This window comes from Peromyscus leucopus, chromosome 18 (assembly GCF_004664715.2).
Source record: "Peromyscus leucopus breed LL Stock chromosome 18, UCI_PerLeu_2.1, whole genome shotgun sequence".
Lineage (NCBI taxonomy): Eukaryota > Metazoa > Chordata > Mammalia > Rodentia > Cricetidae > Peromyscus > Peromyscus leucopus.
The window spans coordinates 18,134,153-18,158,750 of NC_051078.1; the positions used below are offsets into that span (position 1 = coordinate 18,134,153).

Consider the following 24,598-nt stretch of genomic DNA (forward strand, 5'->3'; position numbering starts at 1 on the left):
GTCTTTAGATTCATCTTCACTGAGGACATAGACAGAAGGGAGGCAAATTGTTGGGCCAGATACCACATGAGTGACTCCTAGTCCAGTTACTGATAAGAGTCTTTGAAACCTTGGGAGCCTGGCTTCCCAGTATACATTTCTCACTGCATTCTTGTCTTCTAAGTTTCCCTCAGACTGGCCCATTAAGATGTTTACAGCATTCAATGATTTTCCACTCATCCACATTCCAGCCATTAAACAGTTGAAATGGTCTACAAAGTATAGTCAGAATTTTCATAGCAATAATTCTCCTCCTGGTTCCAAGTTCCGTCTTAGTTTCTTGTACATTGCTATGATAAAATAATCTTGACAAGAGCAACTTAAAGGAGAAAGGGCCTATTTTAGCCCAAAGGCACAGGGTATTGTCCATCATGGCAAGGAATTCACAGCAGCCGGAATTTGGCACATATCATATCCATGGTCATAAAAGACCAATAAATATATGTCTTTCCCCCCTACTATGATACAGTCCAAGATCTTCTCTATGAGAATGTACCATCTACAGTAACCTCAACTGACATACTCAACATAACCTCCCCAAATACTTATAGGTCCATTTCCCAGTGATTACATACACACACCACCGCCACCACCACCATTAAAATCATTATCTTATAACTAATCATAATAAAAATGTATTTTCATACTATTTAATCCTTTTTTTTACTTTTTTATTTTTAATGATTAATTTTTTTTTTTACATCCCGATCCCAATTGCAGTTTCCCCTCCCTCCTCTCCTCCCAGTCTCTGCCTCCTACCTTTGCAATCCACTCCTCCTCTATTTCTATTCAGAAAAGGGCAGGCCTCCCATAGATGTCAACCAAACATGGTATATCAAGTTGCAGGAAGACTAGGCAACTTCCTTATATTAAGGCTGGACAAGGCAACCCAGTATGAGGAATAGGGTCTCAAAAGCTGGCGAAAGAGTCAGAGACAGCCCCTGCTCCCACTGTTAGGAGTCCCACAAGAAGACCAAGCTACACACTGTAACATATGTGCAGAGGGCCTAGGTAAGTCCCACACAGGCTCTCTGGTTGTTGTTCAGTCTCTGTGAGCTCCTATGAGCCTAGGTTAATTGATTCTGTGAGTTTTCTTGTGGTGTCCTTGACCCCTCTGACTCCTACAATCCTTCCTCCCTCTCTTCCCCAGGAATCCCTGAACTAGGACTAATGTTTGGCTGTGGGTCTGCATCTGTTTCCATTGGTTGCTGGATGAAGCCACTCTGATAACAACTAAGCTACACACCAATCTTTGAATGTGGCAGAATATCAAATATCGTTAGGCATCACTACATTGACTTTTTTTGCCAGCCATGTTTGGTTCCATCCTAGGTCTCTGGGATACCCAGCCTCTGGGTCATGGCCCTCCAGGCAGTGTCAGGGGTGGGCTCCATCTCCCTCCTGGTATAAGTTGTCTGTCCCTTGTGTTTTTGATCTCAGCCATTCTGACAGGTGTAAAATGGAATCTCAGAGTCACTTTGATTTGCATTTCCATGATGGCTAAGGATGCTCAACATTTCTTTAAGTGTTTTTCAGCCATTTGAGATTCTTCTGTTGAGAATCTCTGTTTAGACCTGTACTCTATTTTTAATTGGATTATTTGGTTGTTTGATGTCTAGTTTCTTGATTTCTTTATATATTTTGAATATCAGCCCTCTGTCAGATGTGGAGATGGTGAAGATCTTTTCCCATTCTGTAGGCTGCCATTTTCTCCTATTGACAGTATCCTTTGCCTTACAGAAGCTTTTCTGTTGCATGAGGTCCCATTTATTAATTGTTCATATTAGTGCCTTCACTATTGGTATTCTGTTCAGGAAGTAGTCTCCTGTGGCAATGTTTTAAGACTATATTTCCCACTTTTTCTCTATCAGATTCATTGTATCTGGTTTTATGTTGAGGTCTTTGACCCACTTTGACTTGAATTTTGTGCAGGGTTATACATATGGATCTATTTTCATTCTTCTACATGCTGACATCCAGTTGTACCAGAACTATTTGTTGAAGATGCTTTCTTTTTTCCATTGTATAATTTTGGCTTTGTTGTCAAAAATCAAGTGTCCATAGGTGTGTGGATTTGTATCCAGGTCTTCAATTCAATTTTATTGACCCATCTCTCTGTTTTTATGCCAATACCATGTGATCTTTATTACTATATCTTGCTAGAAGAGCTTGAAATCATGGATGGTGGTATCTGTGGAAGTTCCTTTATTGTATAGGATTATTTTAGCTATCCTGGGTTTTGTTGTTGTTGTTGTGTTTTTCCATATGAAGCTGAGTATTGTTCTTTCAAGGTCTATAAAGAACTGTGTTGGGATTTTGATGGGGATTGCACTGAATTTGTAGATTGCTTTTGGTAAGATGGCCATTTTTACTATATTAATCCTACTGATCCATGAGCATGGGAGATCTTTCCATTTTCTGGTATCTTCTCCAATTTCTTTCTTCAAAGACTTGAAGTTCTTCTCATACAAGTCTTTCACTTGCTTGTTTAGAGTTATACCAAGATATTTTATATTATTTGTGGCTGTTGTGAGGGGTGTTGTTCCCCTGATTTCTTCATCCACCCATTTATCATTTGTATACAGGAAGGCTACTGTCTTTTTTGAGTTAATCTTGTATCCAGCCACTTCACTGAAGGAGTTTATCAGCTGTGGCAGTTCCCTGGTAGATAATCCCCATTTTTAATCTACTGCTTTTGAAGGAAGAAAGCTGGCAGCCTTAATACAAAATTTTAATTTTCCTTCATGGGCTCTGCCAAAGGATGAAAACTGATAACAAGGATTGTATTAGATTCAGAAGAAATTAGCCTCAAATTATCTCTACCTTAATGTCTCTTTAAGGCAGTAGCTCATATCACTGTCATTCAGAATAATCAGAAAATAAATGATAATAGCTTTTAATTATTCAATTATTTCAGGAAAAATAAATATGCAGGAATAAACTTTGCATGTTGAACTGTGGTGAATGCTCTATACACATATACATTTGTCTATCTGTGAATAGCTGGATTTACTCAATCCATACATCACTGGCCAGTGAGTATCTTCTCAAACACATACAGGTAATTGGGAGAAGAGCTTAAGTTTGAAATCCATATTCAGAATTGCTAAGCCTGTCCTCTTTCTGCAATATCAGCTATATTAAAATATTAATGTAAGTGCCTGCTTTTCCTTGGTGGAATGGTCGTCTGAATGCTTTCTCAAAATTATTTTTTCTTGAAAACACCTATCTTCTAAAAAGTTCATCTTTAAGAGGCCTTTCAGCTCTGGGTAAGTGTGGGGCTTCTCAAGTAACACAGTAAGTTCCCTGGATGCACTCATTTGCTTCATACTGGCTTTGATGCCATCTACAAATTCCAGGAAACTCAGTGTGCTGTTGCAAAGGTGAAGGGCATGTCATTTCACATTTAAACTAATTTAGCCGTGCCTCAGAAGCCTCATTCTAACAAGATAAAAGGAAACGACAAATCCAGCAAGGGCCGTGACCGTTTCTCCTCTATGTGTAGAATTCGCCATCACATGGGAAAAACTTTTCATTCAATCTTTTGAAGCTAATCTGAGTTCCTTGTAACTGAACATTGTGGTCTCTGAGAAGCAAAGCTTTGTTGCATCATTCCTAACCAAAAGTCTGAGCATTTGTATTATATTTTTAATGGACAAAAAATTGTATATATTCACAGGTTATACTGTGACATTTTAACATATGTTTGCAATGTAGACTAGTCAACATTCCACTCCTTCACATGCGTACTAGTTAGTTAGTTAGTTAGTTAGTTAGTTAGTGTTTTTGAGACAGACTCTCATATACTCGAGCTGATCTCACTATGTAGCCAAGGTTAATGAAGTCCCAATCCTTCTACCTCTACCTTCTCTGTGCTGGGAATATAGGGAATATAGGCATGTACAACTATGCCAAACTATTTATTATTTGCTGTCACAAGCATATTTAATGTCTAATTTCCGCAATTTCAGGTACACAAGATATCACTTTTATTATAGTCACCAGACTCTGAGTAAGTTACTAGAAATCATTCTTGTCTAATAACAGCTCATTCTGTATTGGAAATGTACTGAGTTTGCAATGTGGAGCTCAGACTAACACATTTAGACTTCTTGCATGGTTTTTGCTGAAGTTTTTAATGTGAAGTTGTGCAAATACAAGAACCCTAGCCATCGCTGGTCAATAAATCATGCATGCTGCCTAATAACATTGGCATAACACCTATCCAATGTTAGACACTGGACTAGATACCAGGATCATGTAGTAAGAAATGTATATATGGTTGCTGCTCTGAAGGGGTTTCCCCATCTACTGGACAGTACATAAGCAAAGTGGCATTATAGTGTAGAGTAGTAGATATTACATTAATGGCATATTTTGTGTGCCATGAAGATCTCAAAGTACAAGCACATCAGCTTTAGTAGTTTAGATGGGATCATTTTTGAGGTGGTACTAGAGGCCCAGAATGGATGAATTTGGATCTACTGAATAGAGATAATCATTTTGGATGGCAGTAATAGAGCATGTATGAAGACACTGAGATTTGAAATCTCACAATCAAGTTAAAAAAAAATTAAGTAAAAGCTAAAAGAATATGAAGGATGCTCTGAGTATAGGGAGCTGAGCACCGGAAAAACATATCATTCAGATTTTATGAGTTATTCAGGAGTTCAAACTTTTCTGAAAGATGTGGGATGTTGGGAAAGAATTTAATTCAGACAGTAATACATATTTCTAAGAGGTAACTCAAGGTTTTGGGTATATGGCTCAGTAGTAGAATGCTTACTTAATGCACATGAGGTTTAATCCCCAATATAGCAAAAAAGACAATGGTCACACCAACACCAATATGTGTCCTGGGTTAAAATGGGAAGAGGCAGAGTCAATATGGAGAAACACACATGAATATATGTGAAGGTATATGTGAGGAGTGCTAAGAGTCTAAACATAACCACGGAGGATAAAGAAGGAGACAGATTCAGAAGTAACACCTCATAGTACCTAAGACTGAGTGGATATTAGAAACACGAGGGAGCTCTAGAATATCTCCATGCCCTCAGCAATTGCACGGATGTCATTACTCACCAAGTTTAAGTGACTAACTCACTGAATGGTGACCAAATTAACAGTTCATCTAACATTCAGCATTAATTGGTGTGGAGGAGGGGTGTGCATGTGTGTGTGTGTGTGTGTGTGTGTGTGTGTGTGTGTGTTATATGTGTGTGATGCAGACATGTAAGTGTGCAGAGCACACTCATGCAGAGACCAGAGTGAGAAATCAATGTCTTCTTCCCTGTATTTCTCTCCCTACTTTCTTAGTATGGGGTCTTTTACTTTGGGCTAGACTGGCTGACCAGAGAGCTTGAGGGATTTGCCTATCTTTACCCTGTAATGCTGGGGTTATGAATAGCCTATGACTGCTCCATCTTGTGAACGTCTAGTCTTTCCATTAAAATACAATTTAGAATCCCTAGATTATACCCCTGTTTTTCTGAACATTCTGTAAAAAGAAATGTACAAGAACAGAGACAGCACAATCAATACATTCCTGCTCAATGAAGTCATCATGGTGAACAGTTAGAATGATTCTATTCCACATCAGGCAAGTAACAGGCAAATATCTAGTTAATTATAAAATCTATTTGTTACCCAATTCATGGGACAAAATCACAAGGTAAAACATTTTAAAGTTAATAAAAGGTATTTCAGAATCTTAAAGATTGTTGGGAATAGGAAACACTAGTTGTTAATGTTTAAATGTTTGAAAATGTCACTTCCTTCATACTCTTCTACTAAACTGTACACTAAGTAATTTTACAATGCCAATGTCTAAGAAGAATGTGGGCAGTGAAGCTAATTAAATCAGAGTGATAGATGATAGATAGGTAGACAGATGATAGATAGAGAGAGAGAGAGATAGTAAATAGATGACAGATAAATAGCTTGATAGATAGATGAGATAGATGATACATAGACAGATGTAGATATAGATAGATAGATAGATAGATGATAGATAGATAGATAGATAGATAGATAGATAGATAGATAGATAGATGATAGATAAAAAGGAAGACAGATAAAAACTAACCATGAAAAACTTATACTTCTCATTGGTAAGTTTCTTGTCTGACTTCTTTATTCCATGTTCTTTCTCCTAAAGTGTTAATTAGCATTGATAATATAGACATGAAACTAACAACAATTTAAAAGTTTCACATCCATAATCCCAACACTCAGGACATCCCATGCATGGAAAAGTGAAGAATGCAATTTAGAAAGAATGAGTGTAGAAATGGAAGACATTAAATACACCATATTTAGAAGAAAACAATCTGACTGTTTATTATACCAAGAAGAGGTGCTTAGGATAATATCACATCTCCATTCTGTGGCACAAAATATGCTTTTACATTTCGTCTAAAAATTTTGGAATTATCCTTGAATTTTTCATTTAATAGTCTAAGGAAATATTTCTAGATTCCAATATTTTCTACATTTTATTTATATATAAGTACCATTTGTTGACAGATAATATGACTATTAAAGTAAAGAATACAGTGTAATTTTTCCCATTGAACAAGGAGCCGTATGTAATTTTGAAGACAAAAATATATATGACAACTCTTTTTAAACAAACACTAAGGTAAACAACCACTCAAAATATAATGCACAGAAAATGCCTATAATCATACAGACTTAGACATTGCTTTTGTATATACATTAATAATTTGATTACTATATACAAGTCCTCACATAGTTTAATAAGGGTGTTACTTTTCTATTAAGGCTAATATTTAACTACTTTTCTAAAATATAAGGTTAAGAGTAACACAAAAGGTCTGTCTTTATAAACATTTGGACAGGTAAGCACATTTGCTCACAAACACATAACCACATCTATTTCTAAGTAAGTCTTACCTGACTCAACTATTTTTGAAAAAAAAAATTAAAAACCTTAGAAAAAGTATATTGCAAGTTAATCACATTTGATATAAAATTCACCTTTTCTATAAAATACTTGGTGCCGCTGAGACTGTGCACTATTAAAAACTAAATTCCCCATGGAGTACGTAAGATGCTAACAAAATCTTCGTCATCTGCTATCCCTATACTTAGGCCTTCATAGTAATCTTCAAATTCACCATATGAAACTTCATCAGGCTTGCTGCAGGCATCTCTTAATGTCTCTAGAAAAGATGATCTGATTTCCTCCTCTGTTGAGTGCCCTGCAGGAAGAGGACGAACTGTGAAATATTTTCCATAAAAGTTCAGCAAGATGACGGATGATGATAAAGGGATACTTAGTCATCTTATGAAATAACTTCAGCAATTTAAAATCGTATGCCAAACTTCCCTCTAATTTATTTAAACATGAAGCAGAATTCATTTCTCTCATAATCGGCCTATGTCTCCCCTTCTTTCTTTCATACATTGATCTATTCTAAAGCTTTTAGCACAGAGCGTAGAAAAAAAAGGAAAATATGCATAATAGTAATCGGATTTAAGGATGAAACGTTACAGAAAATAGTCAGATAATATCCAAAATAAAATGAACAAAAGTATGTGTTAACAAAGCAAAAACAATGGCAGGGGGCGATCTATGATCTTTAAAATGGCCTTTAAGACTATTTTTAAGTCAGAGGGCTCAGTGACCAAGGATACTTGCTGCTCTTCTAATGAACCCAAGCTTGGGTCCAGCACCCACACTGTGTGGCTCACAGTGGCCTGTAACTCCAGCTCCATGCGATCTGACACCATCTTCTGGCCTCAGTGGGTACCCACACCCCATGCACAGACACAAACGCACATACGCATATGTAAAAATAAATTCAAGAAAGACATGTCGCCATCATTTAAAAATATACATGATAAATAGGAAGAAAAATGATCATTTATTAAAATGAAAGTGGTTTGGATGGAAACGGAGTGGATTTGATTGTTAGTCAAAGCTAAATCTAATCAACATCTAATGTATAGGGAAACAAATTTTAACATAAATTCTCTAATTAAAACAAAGTTTACTTAAACTTATGCCTCAAATAGCAAGAATTGTATTAAAATTCTTAAAACTGCCCACCTAGGAAATACCCATCTCCCATTATCCATGGCTGAATTTTCTTTGATTGATCTGATAGACCAGAAATTGTTACAAAATTAAATATCAGATTTCTATCATTATGAAAACCTATATTTGGGATTTTCCACTTCTATTAAAACATTTTTTTTCTCTAACAGATTACTTAAAGGAGAGAGAGAGAGAGAGAGAGAGAGAGAGAGAGAGAAATATTTTCTACAACTTAAATTAAATTGTGAATCATGCAGGAGGCAGAGGCAGAGGGAAGCTAGGAGCAAGAGACTGTCCTGGTCTACACAGCATGATCCTGTTTCAAAAAGAAGGAGAAGAAGAGGAGGAGGAAGAGAAATGGAACAATAGACAACTTTTATCCCAGAAATTGTTGTGTAAAAATATTACAATTCATAATGAAACATAAAGATAGAATTTTCTTTGTTTTATTAAAGCATCACTGGGTTTCCTCTTTTAGGCACATGCAGCCTGCTTAGCTTCCTCTCCTTATTGTGAATGCAAAGACAAAGTAAGTCATCCCTGGAAGGAGCCAAGGCTTACACCACAAGAGTGAACCCCAGCTCAATCTCTGGCCCATAATAGAAGTAAAGCTGTTCAAGCAAAGTCAATTGAGAGTATTAGGCAGAAAAAGACAAAAGAAGAGATATTGAATTCACCTAATTTTGAAATAAGGAAACTCTTTTGCACTTGGGTTTGGTATGACTAACTAAATATAAAGATGTGGGGGTGGTATGCCCAGGATGGCCTTGTCCTTCTGATCCTCCTACCTCCCACTCCTGGACTCAAGCTCAAGGTATCACACATCTTAGGCAAGCACAACTATATTACTGAAAGAAATGAAGGTGGGGATGGAGAGATGGCTCAGCAGTTAAGAGCACTGGCTGCTCTGCCAGAGGACCCGGATTCAATTCCCAGCACCCACACAGCAGCTCACAACTGTCTCTAACCCCAGTTCCAGGGGAGGATTCTGAACTTGGTATATTTTGGGGGGGGAGGGTCTAGGAGGAATGGGAATTGAGTATGATCAGGATATATTGTATGAAATTCCCAAGTAATTAATAAAAATATTATGTTGGGGGAAAATGTGAGTTTGGGGGCTCTCAAGGCCAGCCTGGGTCACATGGCAAGACACTGTCTCCAAACAAAACTAGAGAATATTCAGTAAGTAATGAAAATATTTTACCTCTGTATTAGAGAAATTCAAATGAAGTTAAGACCAGGGAGTTGAACAAAAATAATTCTGCAACAAAAGGCAGTATAATCTAGTGTGGAACTAGCTATCATTACAACAGCATTTGGAAGTGCCAGTTGATACTGGAAATGTGGATAGCCTAGGTAAGTCTAGGTATTGGTATCATATGAGGGAATCAGAAGAAAGGAAGCATAAGAAGTCACAGACAATGTATGGCTCATTGGATGCACATAAATAATTAGAAATTAAAAGTCCACCAATAAGAGAATAAATGTACACGGTGCAATGTATTGATTATTAGGAGAATAATATGTGGCAAATAAAAGTAAACATTTCAGTATGGATTTCCATGGAAATAGCTCCAAAATACACTGTTGAGTGAAGAGCAAATTACATAATGTTACCTCTAATACAGCTTTCAAGTCAGAAAAAAAATCTGAGAACTGTTAGCAAAGTATGAGCTATGAAAAAACATAGAGTAAGGTCTGAAAGATATGTCACATGGTTACAAGGTTTATTCTTTTGAAGAAAAAAAAATGAAATGAAGGAAGTTTCTGTGGCCAAGCATTGTGATAAGTTGTAGTCATAAATCAACTACACAAAAGGGTAAGAAATAGAATAGAAAATGTATCTTTAAAATTACTTTAGGAAATTCATTATACACCCCCTCCTATTTTTGAGGCAAAAATCTCACTACATAGCCCAAGCTGGCCTCAAATTTGCACACCTCATGCCTCTCCCTCCCTAAGTGCTGATTATAGGTGTGTCCAGCCACTCTTGGCTGGATTTTAACAGACACATAGGTGCCACTGTATGTATAATCCCACCCCTGGATAAAGAGATAAATCCTCTTCAATCCTCAAGGGTAGGTAACTGTATCAGAAGATATAATAATCCTATCCGGGAGCCTAACAGAGGTTTTACCAAATCTCTTTTAAACTCCAATTCCTTACCCATTGCAAGCGAAAGATGAGTGTTCTATCTTGATTGTAAGTGTCAAAGAAATCAATAAGTACAGACAATAGACCTAAGAATTTTTAAATGAAGAAGGAAAAACGACTCTAAAGCCACTGTCTCAAACAAAATTTGTTTTATTTCCTTCCTTAACAGCCCCAGCTGATGCTTCAGATTTAGCGTAATTTAAAGACAACACTTTTATTAACAAGCATGGTAGGAATCAAATGTATTTGGCATGCAGTAATTACCTGAAATCACACGTGGATGCTTCTTGGCACAGTAACACTTTCTTATGTCTATCACGGACACAATGCCAGTTTTGTTAAAATCCAGTTTCATGAAGACCTAAAGAAAGACAGGGTTTCTCTCTGTGAAATCATTAGGCTTGAGAAGCTATTGTGCCGTCAATGGTTTCTGAACTGTGAACAAGGCATTTTGAAGGCACTAAACATGTGCTTGGGAAAAAAAGCATCATATACACAGGAGGGAGGAGACTAAAGCAAAAACCAGGAAACCCTCATTCAAGCATTTCATGTGTTCACTGCAGAAAGCGGTCGATCCCACTGTCCTACCCTGGTTCTGCTGGGAACCAAACTGTCTGGTCAAAGCCCTTGATAACTTTCAGCTCCAGGACTCGTGAAATTGATAAATGACCCAAACAAAGAGCTAGGAAGTTATTTGAAGGGTGTTTTTTGTCTATTTGTTTGTGTTTTAGTTCAAAAGTGAAGCTACCAACTCCATACCAAAGAATGAATGAACAGATGAAATGTTTATTTCTCAGCACTGCCTTTCCAATTACTGGTTCACTTACTGTTCTTCCAACTCAATGCAATGCTGCATATCAAAAATACTAAGAAAGAAACCAGATACACAGAACACCAATCTATCCACAGTGGCAGCCTGTGTTTGCCAGACGTCCAAACCAGGAGCATCTTCATTCACTCACAATAGTTAATTCACGGCAGCCTTGTACCGGCTTTAGATTCAATTGTGCCTCAAATTCCTTTCCTGAATCCTAATACTTAGCTGCCCCAGAACAGGACCGTGTGCAGAGAAAGAGTCCTTAAGGAAGTAATTAAAATGAAATGGAAGCATTAGGGTAGGCCCCAGTCCAGGGATTAGTATTCCTGTAACAAAAGACAACACAATGCATGGGGGACAGCCATGGGATGGATAGCAGTGAAACAGCCACCTGCAGACCACAGAGCGGCCTCAGAGGATGCCAAGCATGCCCGCCCTGTTTGGATTTCTATTCTACAAACTATGAGAAAATAATCTGATAGGCCAGTCTGATACTCAAACTTATTATCATGGTATGCAAAGAACAATTAAGTAAAAAGTATGGATGGGTAATAATCTCGCTTTACTTAATGTTCTTAGCACATCTCTTGGTCAGCAAAGGTAGAGAGCTTTAGTTTTTCCACATCAGACTGATACTTGTTATAATTACTTATCCTACTCTATATAGAATAGCTTTTTATAAATATGATATATGTACATATTGCATTAAATACATACATAAAAGAAAAACTATACAACTCAAAATTATACTCTAGACATGTCTACTAGAACTGAGTTAATAAATATTTTCTATTTTAAAAAAAGTAGGGATCTATGTGTATGTGATGTACATTGTGTGTGCATGTATGTGTGTGTGCAATACAAACATGCAGGGTGTCAGTCTTTACATCACACCTTGTTTGAGATAGGGTCTCTTTGTTGATAGCTAATGCATATCGATGCTGGTCAACTATGAGCCTCATGGAGTTTCCTACCTGTGCCTCTCTCTCTGCCATTAGAACACTAGGATTTCAGACATGTGTTACTAAGTCTAGATTTACACGGGACCTGAGAATTTGAACTCAGGTCCTTACACTTGCACTATAGACACTTTACCCAATGGTCTATGCCTCCAGCCCTAGGACTCTAATTCCAACTTAATATGACCCTTGTTATTTTCATTTTAACACTTAGCATGCGTATCATAAAAACCACAGAAACACTTTTAGTCATCACCTCAAAATAATGCATGTTGAGTACTGATTCTGGAATGGTTGTGATTTCTATGAATGGAACCATCACTTTCGATCTTCCCACTAGCTCTCTGTGGGAGGAGAGCAAGTGAGGCTTAGGATTTTACACAGCAATGTAGTTGGATAACTAGTAATTTACAGACACCAATAATTTATGAAGAGAACTCAGTCTGAGATTTTCTCTATCTTTCATCAAACCTTTTCTAAGACATATATACACATGATTTTGTTTTATTCCGGGTAGACTTGTACAAATATATATATAAGCTTGCTTACTTTAAGTCTTACTAAGCCCAGTGTGCGTGACAGCTAAAATGATATAACATGTTTTCATTGACGACCCATCAATGATGCTAACCAATGGGTCTAACAGTCTAGCAATAGTTTGAGATCAGTTAACAGTTACCTTGCGAACAAATGATTTCCTATATTCATTCATTTCACCAAAAATGGCACGTTTGAAGTCTCCATAATCAACCTTGTTCTTGCCAGGGCCATTGCCTTGCAGAATTAGCCAGGAAGAATCAAAGTCCTAGAAATTCCCACAGAAATCGCCGTTATATCTTTCAATTATGTAAGTCACAACAAGATCAGAGTCATATTTTGTTAGATCATCTGTGGCCCTAGACAAGGTGGCCTACTTAGGAAAAAAAATCAGAAAGTTACAGATAAACCTAGTAGAACAACTCTGGAAGGAATTCTGGGGCGAACACTTAAGCAAGGTTCAGGGCCTGTTCTGAATGAGTGAGAACTCACAATATATCCATTTTAGAAGTATGTGATTTAAGGGCAAGGAATTGCTGAAGGTTGAACCTAAAACCTCTTGCATACCATTAATCACTGATCTACGTCCTAGGTGTCTTATCATGATTTTCTTTTGCTGATAAATAATAGTATATGTTGGAAGCATAACATGATATCTCAGTGTACATAGAAAGAACAAGCCAGACTAAATGCCGTCTCTGTCATTTCAAATAGTTAACATTTTTGTAGTAAGAATATTTAAGAACTGTTTTAGCTATTTTTAAACACACAGTTCATTATTCTTGACAATATTCACCTGACTGTTCAATAGATAAAACTCATCCTCTTATCCAAATGCAAATTTACATCATTTGGTCAAGCTCTCCCTTTCTCTCTATAGTTTACACTCCCCACCATTTACCTTTCAGTGACTTTATATATAAAGTGTACTGGTCGTTGTGCACTTGGTCTTGAACATATTTTATTCTCCATTTTTTAAATTATATCTGAGACCATTTGAAAGCCTGCTCAGGTTCTGAAATTCTACTTAGACACTGAGACTATTAATGGAGTTTCTTCTGGTCTTGGGAGCAGAGAAAATTTGAATGACTTCCAAACTATTCCCGGATTTACACTAAATAGTACAGTTCTAACTAAACACCTCATGTTTGCTTGCTCACTGCCATTCCCATGTGCTTCTTGGGGACAGGTGCTATTTAATACAGTGTTCTATTCAGTGATCTTGACAACAAAAGAAATCATAGCATTCCTTTATTAAAGCTCAGATAGATAAATTTTCAATGCTTCTATCAAGTTGTTAGCTTTAAATGAAAGTGTAAATAACACGCCCAGTTTGGCAAATAAGTACTCAAAAAGTATTCTCATCCACTTCCCCGCATTTCCAAATAAAACGTTAAAAAACTAAGATTCATATTATCCTGCCTCCCCTCAGCAGCCAATGATCTATACAGATTTTGCATTTCAAAATGCTTCATACATTACAAAGAAAATATGTATATATATAGTTGAGTTAAAACTGAGTTGAAGTTTAACATTTATAAATCATGAGTAAAATGGAGAAGAGACAAATGCATTCACTTAACTCAAAGAATACCAGACTTAAAAGGACTTCTGAAGGCTCGGAAGAAATGTTTTCAAGAATTAAGCAGGGCAACATTGTAGCTAGAGTTTTCCTGCCTTGTCCACAGTCAGGACAAATCTCTATCACCCGCCAGTCCCACAGCTGCTCAGACCCAACCAAGTAAACACAGAGACGTATATTGCTTACAAACTGTATAGCCGTGGCAGGCTTCTTGCTAACTGTTCTTATAGCTTAAATTAATCCATTTCCATAAATCTATACCTTGCCACGTGGCTTGTGGCTTACCGGTGTCTTCACATGCGGCTTGTCATGGTGGAAGTTGGCAGTGTCTCTCTCCCTCAGCCTTCCACTTCCCAGAATTCTCCTCTCTCCCTGTCCCACCTACTTCCTGCCTGGCCACTGGCCAATCAGTGTTTTATTTATTGACCAATCAGAACAATTTGACATACAGACCATCCCACAGCACATCAGTGGCAAAAAAAAAAAGTGTATAACTATGTCAGCGTGTGATTCAGAATGGAAACTAATTCAGATGGAATTTCAACTTCATTGATAGTACTTCTATATATAAACTTGGCTCTTTGTAAAGCATATCACTTTTTATTTAAAATCAGAGAGAATGACTATGTCTTTTCATAAATAGGTTCTACTTCTACAGTGAGACCCAGGCTGGTGATTCTTATATCTGATTCTCCCATCGCCCTGCATGCACTTATGATAGCATGAGCATATATATTGCATGGGTGATACAACAAGAAGAAAAACAAGAATACAAGTTAAAATATGTGAGATGACTGGACATCTAGATCAATGGTAGCAAACTTCCTTTGCATGTATGAGACCCTGGGACCAATTTCAAGCACCAGAAAAAAATTAATTAATAGATTAAGTTTATAATAAAACAAAACATATGAGAAAGGATGAAACACATTCTTATTGCTATCTTGCTTAGCGATTGTGGTTATTTGAATGAGAATGGCCCCCATAGACTCATATATTTGAATGCTTGATTCCCAGTTTGTGGAACTGTTTGGGAAGGATTAGGAGGTATGGCTTGTTGGAGGAGATGTGTCACAGGTGGTAGGCTTTGAGGTTTCAAAAGACCATGCCATTCCCAGTTAGCTTTCTTGCTCTGCCTCATGGTTACTGTGTCAACATGTAGGATCTCTACTGTTCCAGTGACATGTCTGCCTGCCTGCTGCCATGCTCCATACCATAAGGACCATGGACTCTAACATTCTGGGGAACTAAGAGCCTTCAATTTAGATGCTTTTTTTCATAAATTACCTTCATCATGGAGCTTTGTCACAGCACTAGAAAAGAAACTAAGACAGAAGTCTTAGGTAACTATACTATTATTCACCAGTTATAAACATTTCATAAACAAATACAGAAGCATCGAGGTAATATAGTACTTTCCTATATATACAGGGCCAGATTATCTGGACACTGGTCCTCTATCAGTTATAGGTTACTTGTTTGTTTAGCGAAAACATACCACAGAATTCTCATTTCCTATTATTGTTTTATTTGTTTCATCTATGAAAGGAAGATGTGAAGGTGGACGGCCCCTGGGTTATTATCACTAGACAGGCAACAAGATTAAATGTCATCATCACAACCAACCAAAAAGACAATCATGTCACAACAGTGACATGCAATGTCACACTGACACAGAATTTTATACTTGATAAAGCAAATCCCCATGTAATTTTTTTATTTGAACTCCCATGCCTCCCTAGAAAATAGCAATTGTCTCAGAATTGCTCAGGCAGAGCCTATCAATGAAAGTCAAAACACTTGAGTAATATTACCCAGCTAAGTGACTCTCTTTTCTAGATAGTTACATAGGGTGAATATGGAAGACTATTTTTTGGAATTTAATTTTTTGTGCTCTATATTAACAAGGACACATTATAGTTGCCTTTGTTTCTTATCATTAATAAATATTGTATGTGTTGGGGCCTTGGCTTGGTTGGCAGATTGCTTGCCTAATTACAGAAACATATATCATACATACATCATGGGACAAGACAATTTTTTCAGCAAAAGAGAAAAATGCAAAAGAATCTTGTATATGAAATACTTGATCTGAATCATTTGTGTACTTTTAACATACAAGCAAAATTTCCAAGTACAGAACACAAGGCTTTCATGTACCAGATTTAATTTCTCCCACTCTTTTACTTGCTCAAGCTATCAACTATTAGTTCCATACTTGTTACACCAGATTCAGTTCAAGGTGCTAAAGAAAGAGCAGGAGCCAGAGTCACCCTGGTTCCCATCCAGATGGGACATGCCATTTTATTGACAGGCAGACATAAAGTGCCATGAAGAAAAAAAAAGTGGAAGCTGATATAGAATGATTGGAGATCAGATGGCAGAGAGCTCCTCTGTAAAAAAAAGCTGTGTCCTAAATGATGAGAAAAAAATCTAGCACGCACAGATCTTGTGCAAGATTGTTCACATCAGAGTGAAGGATGTGAAGGAAATGAGCCCCTGAAGCTTGGACTTGAGCCACAATTCATGCCTGGAATACACTTCTCCTTTCCACGAAATGACCACTGTCTGAGCCATGCTCCCCTCTTCATGGGAGATCCACTGTCCACTTCTGCTCTTCCCTATGCTCATCCAGTTCATTCTTCCTCAATATCCCAAACCCAACTTGTAAGCATCCACTTCTGAGAATCTTGTCATGGTCTTCCCTCTCCTTCCTGCTAGCTTGGCTTAGAACTGAGGACCACCACACATGTTCCCAAAGCATCCTCTATTTGATGCAGGTATGAAGTTAACCATTTTCTTCATTTAAAGATTACGAGAACGGAGAGCATGTCATCTCAGAGGCTAGCACATGCCTGGCTACTAAAGACTTGACAAATAAATGGTAAAGGAATCAATGTCAAAATTCTAAAAGTCAATGGGACTTGCTGCCTGGTGGCTTAACACTGACAGGAAGGCATTAAGAAGGAAACAAATGAGCTATTAAAATCTCATTAGAAAAGTGAACAAGGCCATGCAAGAGTACACCCACAGCAGAAAATGGCATGTGGTACATACCTGTTCAGACACTTCTAAGTGAAAGGCTTGCAGAGCTCGCTGAAAATCTGCCTTTTCTAAGAGCCCACTTCCTTCCTTGTCCACGTGTTGAAAGTATTTTCCCAGTCCAGTCAAAATACGAGCACCTCTCTTGTGTAGCTGTTCTTTCAGTTTATCTGTTTAATAACAAGAGACACGGAAACTAAGTGCTTCTGTGCACGAAGCTATCAAAATGCAGTTGTTTCTCTTTTGAGAAAATTATTTGGCAATAATGAAGATAAGACATGTGAATATTCAAGGGAAACATGCATTGGGCTGACAAGAGACTTTGGAAAGTGCAATGTTTTTAGTAAAGACAACAATGTCAGACACAACCGCATGTTTATAATATGCCAGAACTACAGCGCCACTGTGTGGTCAAAGTGTTACATTTTACGTACAGGAAAATAAAGTTTCTCTTTACTCAGAACAATCGAAATGTTACAAAGAAAATCTTAGTTTCTCTTGTTTAGACCCCTGTATCTAACTGCCCTGTATCTTCACTGCCTTTCTTATTTCTTTATTTACACTAACTGAACTACGAAATTGATACCAGGTAAATCACACACACACACACACACACACACACACACGCACACGCACACGCACACGCACACGCACACGCACACACACACACACAATCAGTTCAGAAATTTTTAAGTAGTCTGAAAGTTTCAAACTGGATCATAATGTGCCAAATGGCATCTAGGCTTTGGTGTACTAGCCTATACGTACATATTCACAGTAACCATTCTCATCCTGAAATTCCTAGAGGTTACAAACTCTGGCTCCTAAATTCTCTGTGTGGCGATGCCATTTGCATCATATTACAATGAACACATTAGAAAAAAAGAAAAGTGTCACTCGCCTTGTTAGTGACAAAAAACTGTATTGGCAGGGAGAAAAAGTATTGCTCTGTATTGTAGAGCAGGGAGAAAAAGAAATCGGCTAACAAGGGCACGCTCTCTCTCTCCTTTTTGTTTTTGTTTTTGTTTTTGTTTTTGTTTTTTGAAACAGGATTTCTTTGTGTAGCTTTGGTCATCCTGGAACTGCTACTCTCTTTCTTAATGTGGATGCCTTATCTTGAATAATATCTCAGGATTCACAAAATTCTACAAGTATGAGTTGACTTCTGTGATAAATTGTTTTATACCTTTCTCCCTTCTCAACTATGAAATCCAACAAAGGATTTTGTTTATTACAGCTAGTATGCTGCACTAGTTATACGACAAGGCCTCAGAAGTTTATAAAAAATGTTTTAGCGCCCCATGCCTACCCACATCTGGTTTGCTCCCTATGGCTCCCCAGAGACATTAAGGAGACATCACCCTCACTGAGAGGTGAAGAAAGAGTTGCCAAGGATTGACACAAAGTTGCATGTCTACTCAACAGCAGGTTCTATTCACAGACATCAGAACACATTCAATAGAACATGAGACATACAGTCAAACACTAAACCAGGAGTCTCTTCAGGACATCATCTGAGGCATAAAACAAGTATGTGATTACATGCCTGTAATCCAAGAAACTCTGGAGTGAAGGTAAAGGATTGCCATGAGTTCCAGGCAAGCCTGGTCTGTACAGTGAGCATCAACCCACCTGAGCTAAGTGTGAGGAGCCCTTCTGTGTGTCTGTGTGTATTTGTGTGTATGTACGTACATATGTATATCACATATATCATATATATGTATATACACCATGGCCCAAGGACATAGGTTGGTGAATAAAGGTAGCCACCAATCCTGATGGCCTAAGTTTGAGTTGCAGGAAAGAACTGACTCCTGCAAGTTGTCATCTTACTTCACGCCTGTGCTGTACCACACATGTCCACACACAGAAACACACACATATACAAAGAAATATATCTAAAACGTTTTTAAAATTCAGTTTCATACTTTATTTACCTTACAATCAAAACCCATAGTATGCAAAAATTCTAAAATTATTGTTATAATTCAAATGTTTTTTACTTAGTACCATTAATACAGAAAAATCATGATATTTTAATAATTGTTTTGTTAATTAGTTATGTATATATTTGTGTGTGTCAAGATATATTTTATTAACTATTCATGTATATATAATTTTTGTCTGTGTGTGGGTACAGGCACACATGCTTATGGGTGATCACAGAGGTTAAAAGAGGGCATGAGATGCCCCAGAGGTGGAGTTACAGAGGGTTGTGCACTACTCATGTGGGTGTTGTGAACCAAACGCAGGTCCTCTGCACTAGCAGAAGCTCATCTACTTGGTTAGTCATCTGTCCAGCCCCATAAAAGATATTAGATACTATATATATTACATATAATAAGAGTATATGCTCTTTTTAGAAAATATATGTGTACTTCCTAAAAAAATAAGAATTATAAATCAAAGTCCATAAAATATGGAAGTATCAAGAATACTGTTTTAACTGATAACAAGGAAATGAGTTGAAAACTGTAAATAGTACTTGAGAGTGGAAACAAGCCACATCATACCCTGAATGGCCCGCAGCACCAGCCGATCCTGAGCCTCCTGACTGACTGTGTCCTCCCCATCTTCCTCAGAGGCAGCTCTGCAAGTGAGAAGAGACGACCTAAGCTGTGCTTCCCCAGTCCAGACCCAAAGACACTCTCAACAGACACACAGGCATACTGCTAGAGCAATCCCAACCTCTGCCCACTGCCTTTGATTTTATGGAGAATTAAGTCTAGAGCTATAAAAGGATCACAATCTTTGAAGATATTAACTTTTATAACTGCTTTAATGTTTTCAAATATTTAACTGAAACTATTCATTTTAAAAGCAGTTGTAGCTTGCAAAGTATGAACTGTAAAAATGCTTTTAAAGCGCCAAAAATACACTAATAAATAACAAATATTCTTGCCACTAGATTGTAGACTGTATTCCCTCATATATATATTAAATATGAGCATTTTAATCATATTTAAGGTCAAAAAATTCAACAAAAGAGTGTGTATTTCTATTGTTTAAAACAATCCTTGATGTCATTATTTATTCATAGCACTTTTCACTCTGTAGTCAATCAATGAATAGTACCACCATAGAGACCATGGCTTTTCATGTGATAAAAGGCATCACATCAGCAATGTAGGAAACAGTTATAAAGATGGACTGATACCCTGTCTTTTAAAGCACCACTTTGATGGCATTTAGTAAAATAGCAAAGACAAATGAATAAATTATTTTATTATAAAATAAAACAATTTCAAATTTTTAATTGTCATAACTGTCCCCAAACACGGAATTTGATTATAATACAGGACATAAAGAAGATATGCACAGCTATTATTTATAAATACAAACCTTAACTTCAGCATGAGTGCTTTGCAATGGAAACTTCTTTTAAGATACAAACTATAGCGATTTCACTTATTTTCTTTTTTTATTATTTTTATTTTATTTTATTTTATTTTACAATACTATTCAGTTCTACATAACAGCCACAGATTCCGATTTCACTTATTTTCAAAATGACAAATGCATTTGACTTACTTCAGAGAACTCAAAGCTATTTGATCAATATTTGTAATTCGAAGTCTAAATAATGTATTTTCCTTTATGCTCCTTGGAAGGCTAGGGTGATCACAGCTCAAAAATGTCAATGTTGCACCCTGAGGAAATGAACAGACAGATTTTTTTTAAAGCTAGAAGGTATCCAAAGTTAAAATACAACTCATTCTGATTGAAAAGATTCAATTTTTATTATAGTTACTTTAGGAAATTCTAATAGTGACCAAAATAAAATAGATTTAAAGAATATTTAGGACTACATGGATCCAGCTAATACTATAGAAAAAAAATGAACTAATTTCAAAACAAAAAACACAATACACTTCTATACAATAATCCACGTGACTAAAGGAGACGCCATCTATTAAATAAGAGCCATGGGAAAGATGACATGAGTTCCACTGAATGTGTGGCAGTACCTGTGGTAGTTAGTTTTGTCAACATGACATAGAGCAGAATCACCTGGGAAGGGAGTCTCAATGCAGGACTGTCTATTTGAGGCTTACCCGTGAGCATGGGGTTGGGGGGGGGGGTGGCTATCTTTATAACATTGAGTTGGAAAGGCCCATCCACTGTGGGTGGCATCATTCCCTGGACAGGGGATCCTGGAATGTCTGGGTCTGGAGATAGCAACTTGAGCATGTGTGCATTAGTTCGTTGCTCGCTGCTCTTGGCTGTGGATGTGACATGACAGACTGTTTCAACTTCCTGCCGCCTCTGACTTTCCTGTGATGATGATTGTAACCTGGAATTGTGAGCGAAATAAACCTTTTCTCCCTCCTGTTGCTTTTGTCATGATATTTTATCACAGTAACAGAGAGGGGGAAAAAACTAACACAACCCCCAACCTCAGAACTAGAGCTCTTGGTTCACAGAAAGATGCCGTGTGCAATGGGGAACTCTGGTAGATGATCACACTCTCACGCCTGCTCTTTTGATGACACACATCACAAAACTATAAAACCAATTTTAACCTAATTAGAGCATCAATTTAAATGATTTCAAAAATTCTCAACCCAAATTACAGAATCACTATTCTAATTTCAGAGTTGGTCTCATACACATATGACCAATGTATGGATAAGTGCAAGCTCAATAAAAGAGTCTTTGTTCTTTCTATACGGAAAAATAAGGGGCCGGGCTGTGGTGGCACATGCCTTTAATCCCAGCACTCAGGAGGCAGAGCCAGGTGGATCTCTATGAGTTTGAGGCCAGCCTGGTCTACAGAGTGAGTTCCAGGACAGGCTCCAAAACTACACAAAAGAAACCCTGTCTTGGGGGGGAAAATGGAAATAAGGGAAGTGTTTCTCCCTCCTCCTTCTTGGATAGTTACTTTAAAAAAAAATTAATAACTGTGATGTGGGCACTTCCTTCTCCCTTTAGGGTACATATAACATCTTCTGAAAATTAGATACCTATTAGCTTTATGGCCAAGGAAAGTCATTTCCCAGGACCATAAGCCATTCCAGGAAAGGGAAATACCAAAGGAAAGGTAACAGTGAAAAACTGCTCTTGTATATAAAGCTGCTGAGATCACCTTTCAAAATGTGTCCTATAAACACAAAGCTCGCACCTGAGGGTGACGCTTCCTTCCTCCCTCCCTCCCTTCCTTGCCTCTGTTTACCCCGCTCTCTCCAGCCACGACTCCCTTCTACTTTCATGGGATAAAGAAGGAACTCAATTCCCACAGTCGGTTCAAATGAAGGGGGAGGGCATGTCTAAACTACAGACCTGATCATATGGCCTCTCCATTCTACCCACATCCTCTTTGCAGTGGCTCCCTGATATATTACATATTGCTCTTTAATAGTAAGCCACTTTTTTATTTAGTTGGGGGAGGGGTGGAGTATAGGTACTTGTGTGTGGAAGTCAGGGGACATCCTTAGATAGCATACCATATGTACTACCCACCTTTTTAAAATAAGATTGGCCTGTCTCTGTCACCCCCAGCACTGAGATTACAAGGGTGGGCTATCAAGTCCTGAATTTTTCACATGGGTTCTGGAATTTGATCCCAGGTCCTCCTGCTTGCAGGTCTGAACACTGCCAACTGAGCGATCTCCCAGCATAAATCTACTTTCTACCATCCACACTCTACGCCTGTATCCAACCAGATTGACCCACTTTCACCTCTCCAGATAATCCATGTACTTTCTTGATTTTGTTCTTTGCACATGTTCCTCTCTGCCTCGAAGCCTTTTCTGTACCCTCACCTAGTCTTTAATTCTGCCCAGGAGGCACTTTCTCTAGGAACTCTTACAGCTTATACAGTCGGGTCCACTGTTTTTTCCACTCTGGCTCCTATCTAACTGGTTCCCATTATACTCCAAGTGCCACAAAGCAAAGCATGGCTCTAACTCACCCAGTGTTCTATCTCCAATGTTCAAAATGTGAGCATATATAGGTGTTATATGAATGAGTGGTACAGAGAATGCTTCATTGAAATCATGTGTGAATTCAATGATCTAACAGTTCAGCACACTGGGGAATATGGGAGAGTCACAAAAATAAAGGCTGTCATAGTCCCGGCTCCAGAGGACTGTGCCATTCTACAGAGAAAATCAAGCACCTCCAGAGGTGGAGCATTGCTCCCGGTACTCCTGAGGTAGTCACTTGCCCAGAACAGGCCTTCTACAGAGAGCTTCAAAAGTACCCAGAGACAAGCTCTCTTGGCAATAGTCTCCATTGAGGAACAATGTGTGGACGTTTATGGAAAATAAATACTATGCTTAGATTGTGATCAGGATTTATCTGGGAGGCAGAACCTTCCCGGGAAGCATCATCCATTCACCATTTACACAAAGGTCTCTGCTCAGGAAAATAAACTGGACCCGCACCCTCGCTCCACACCAGAGAGATAGATGCGCGTGGTACAACACAGAGCGCTAAGTGCCAGCACACGCACGGACTTACAGTATAGAAGTCACCAAGCCGGTACTGCTGTCCCTTTCTTCGTCCACGCTGATGACTATAAATGCCTTTTTTAATAAAAGGAAGCACATTTGTTCTAGAAGTTAAAGCAACAACAAAATGAAGTCATCCGATTCCTCTTGGGAGCAATTCTCTAGCGTTCTTACAGGGTTTCGGAGCAATACCTGTTTTTCCCGAATTTTCGATATTCATACACGGTTAGGGACTGGTCATGGGTAAAGAAAAACCCAATCAGTTCTCTGCAGGCATCACGTCCATTTCTAGAATAAACAATGTCAATGATTTTAAAATACAGTGATTTTTTTTAATTACATAATAAACTAAGATCATACATCACAAGTGGCAATAATGTAAGTCCCTTGAATGTGTAGCAGTGAGTAAGGGTCACATAGGTTTACGGGAAATATGCTACAGTTTGCAGAAAGCCCTATTTGAGTTAGAAAAGAAAAAGACATAAGCTTAACAGTGGTGAGCGTCCAGCTCTGTCACAACACAGGATGCTAATGGCAGACACTTAAGATAAGGCAGAAGGCTTTAAGAATGCTGAGTTTGCAAAATTTACAAGATTGAAGTAAAAAAATTAAAAGCCACCTTCCCTGTAATTGACTCTATCAGTAATCTGCTAACTCAAACTATTAAAACTAAAGTAACCATCAGATAGAAAAATTAACTTCAAAATGGTTTAGAAATGTCTATTAGTAATATACTTATTTATCCAATCTTTTCCAAAAAACTCAAGATCAATTTTTAAATACTCTTACTTAAAATACTTATCATATAGTGTCTTATTGTATATAACAATAATAGGTAATGCTTAAAATTATATAACCCAAAAATTCACATTTTTTCAGTATTAGTATAAATTTATCTAATCTTGACATTTCTATGAAAGAAGAGAATATATTATTATAATTATTATATCA

General features: G+C 37.6%; 1 protein-coding gene across 4 annotated transcripts in view; it reads right to left on the reverse strand.

Moving 5' to 3' along the window:
- Positions 1 to 6,355: 6,355 nt before the first annotated feature.
- Caps2 (calcyphosine 2) overlaps positions 6,356 to 24,598 on the reverse strand; it is a 54,383-nt gene continuing 36,140 nt past the window's right edge. For all 4 annotated transcript variants that reach the window (XM_028873100.2, XM_037196767.1, XM_037196766.1 and 1 more), the window contains 8 exons: positions 23,840 to 23,935; positions 23,658 to 23,751; positions 20,727 to 20,845; positions 19,709 to 19,785; positions 17,211 to 17,365; positions 12,714 to 12,839; positions 10,523 to 10,619; positions 6,356 to 7,265 (listed from right to left, as the gene is read on the reverse strand). In XM_028873100.2, the coding sequence (XP_028728933.2) occupies positions 7,090 to 7,265; positions 10,523 to 10,619; positions 12,714 to 12,839; positions 17,211 to 17,365; positions 19,709 to 19,785; positions 20,727 to 20,845; positions 23,658 to 23,751; positions 23,840 to 23,935 (940 nt within the window). In that variant the 3' untranslated portion in view covers positions 6,356 to 7,089. The remainder of the gene's footprint in view (positions 7,266 to 10,522; positions 10,620 to 12,713; positions 12,840 to 17,210; positions 17,366 to 19,708; positions 19,786 to 20,726; positions 20,846 to 23,657; positions 23,752 to 23,839; positions 23,936 to 24,598) is intronic.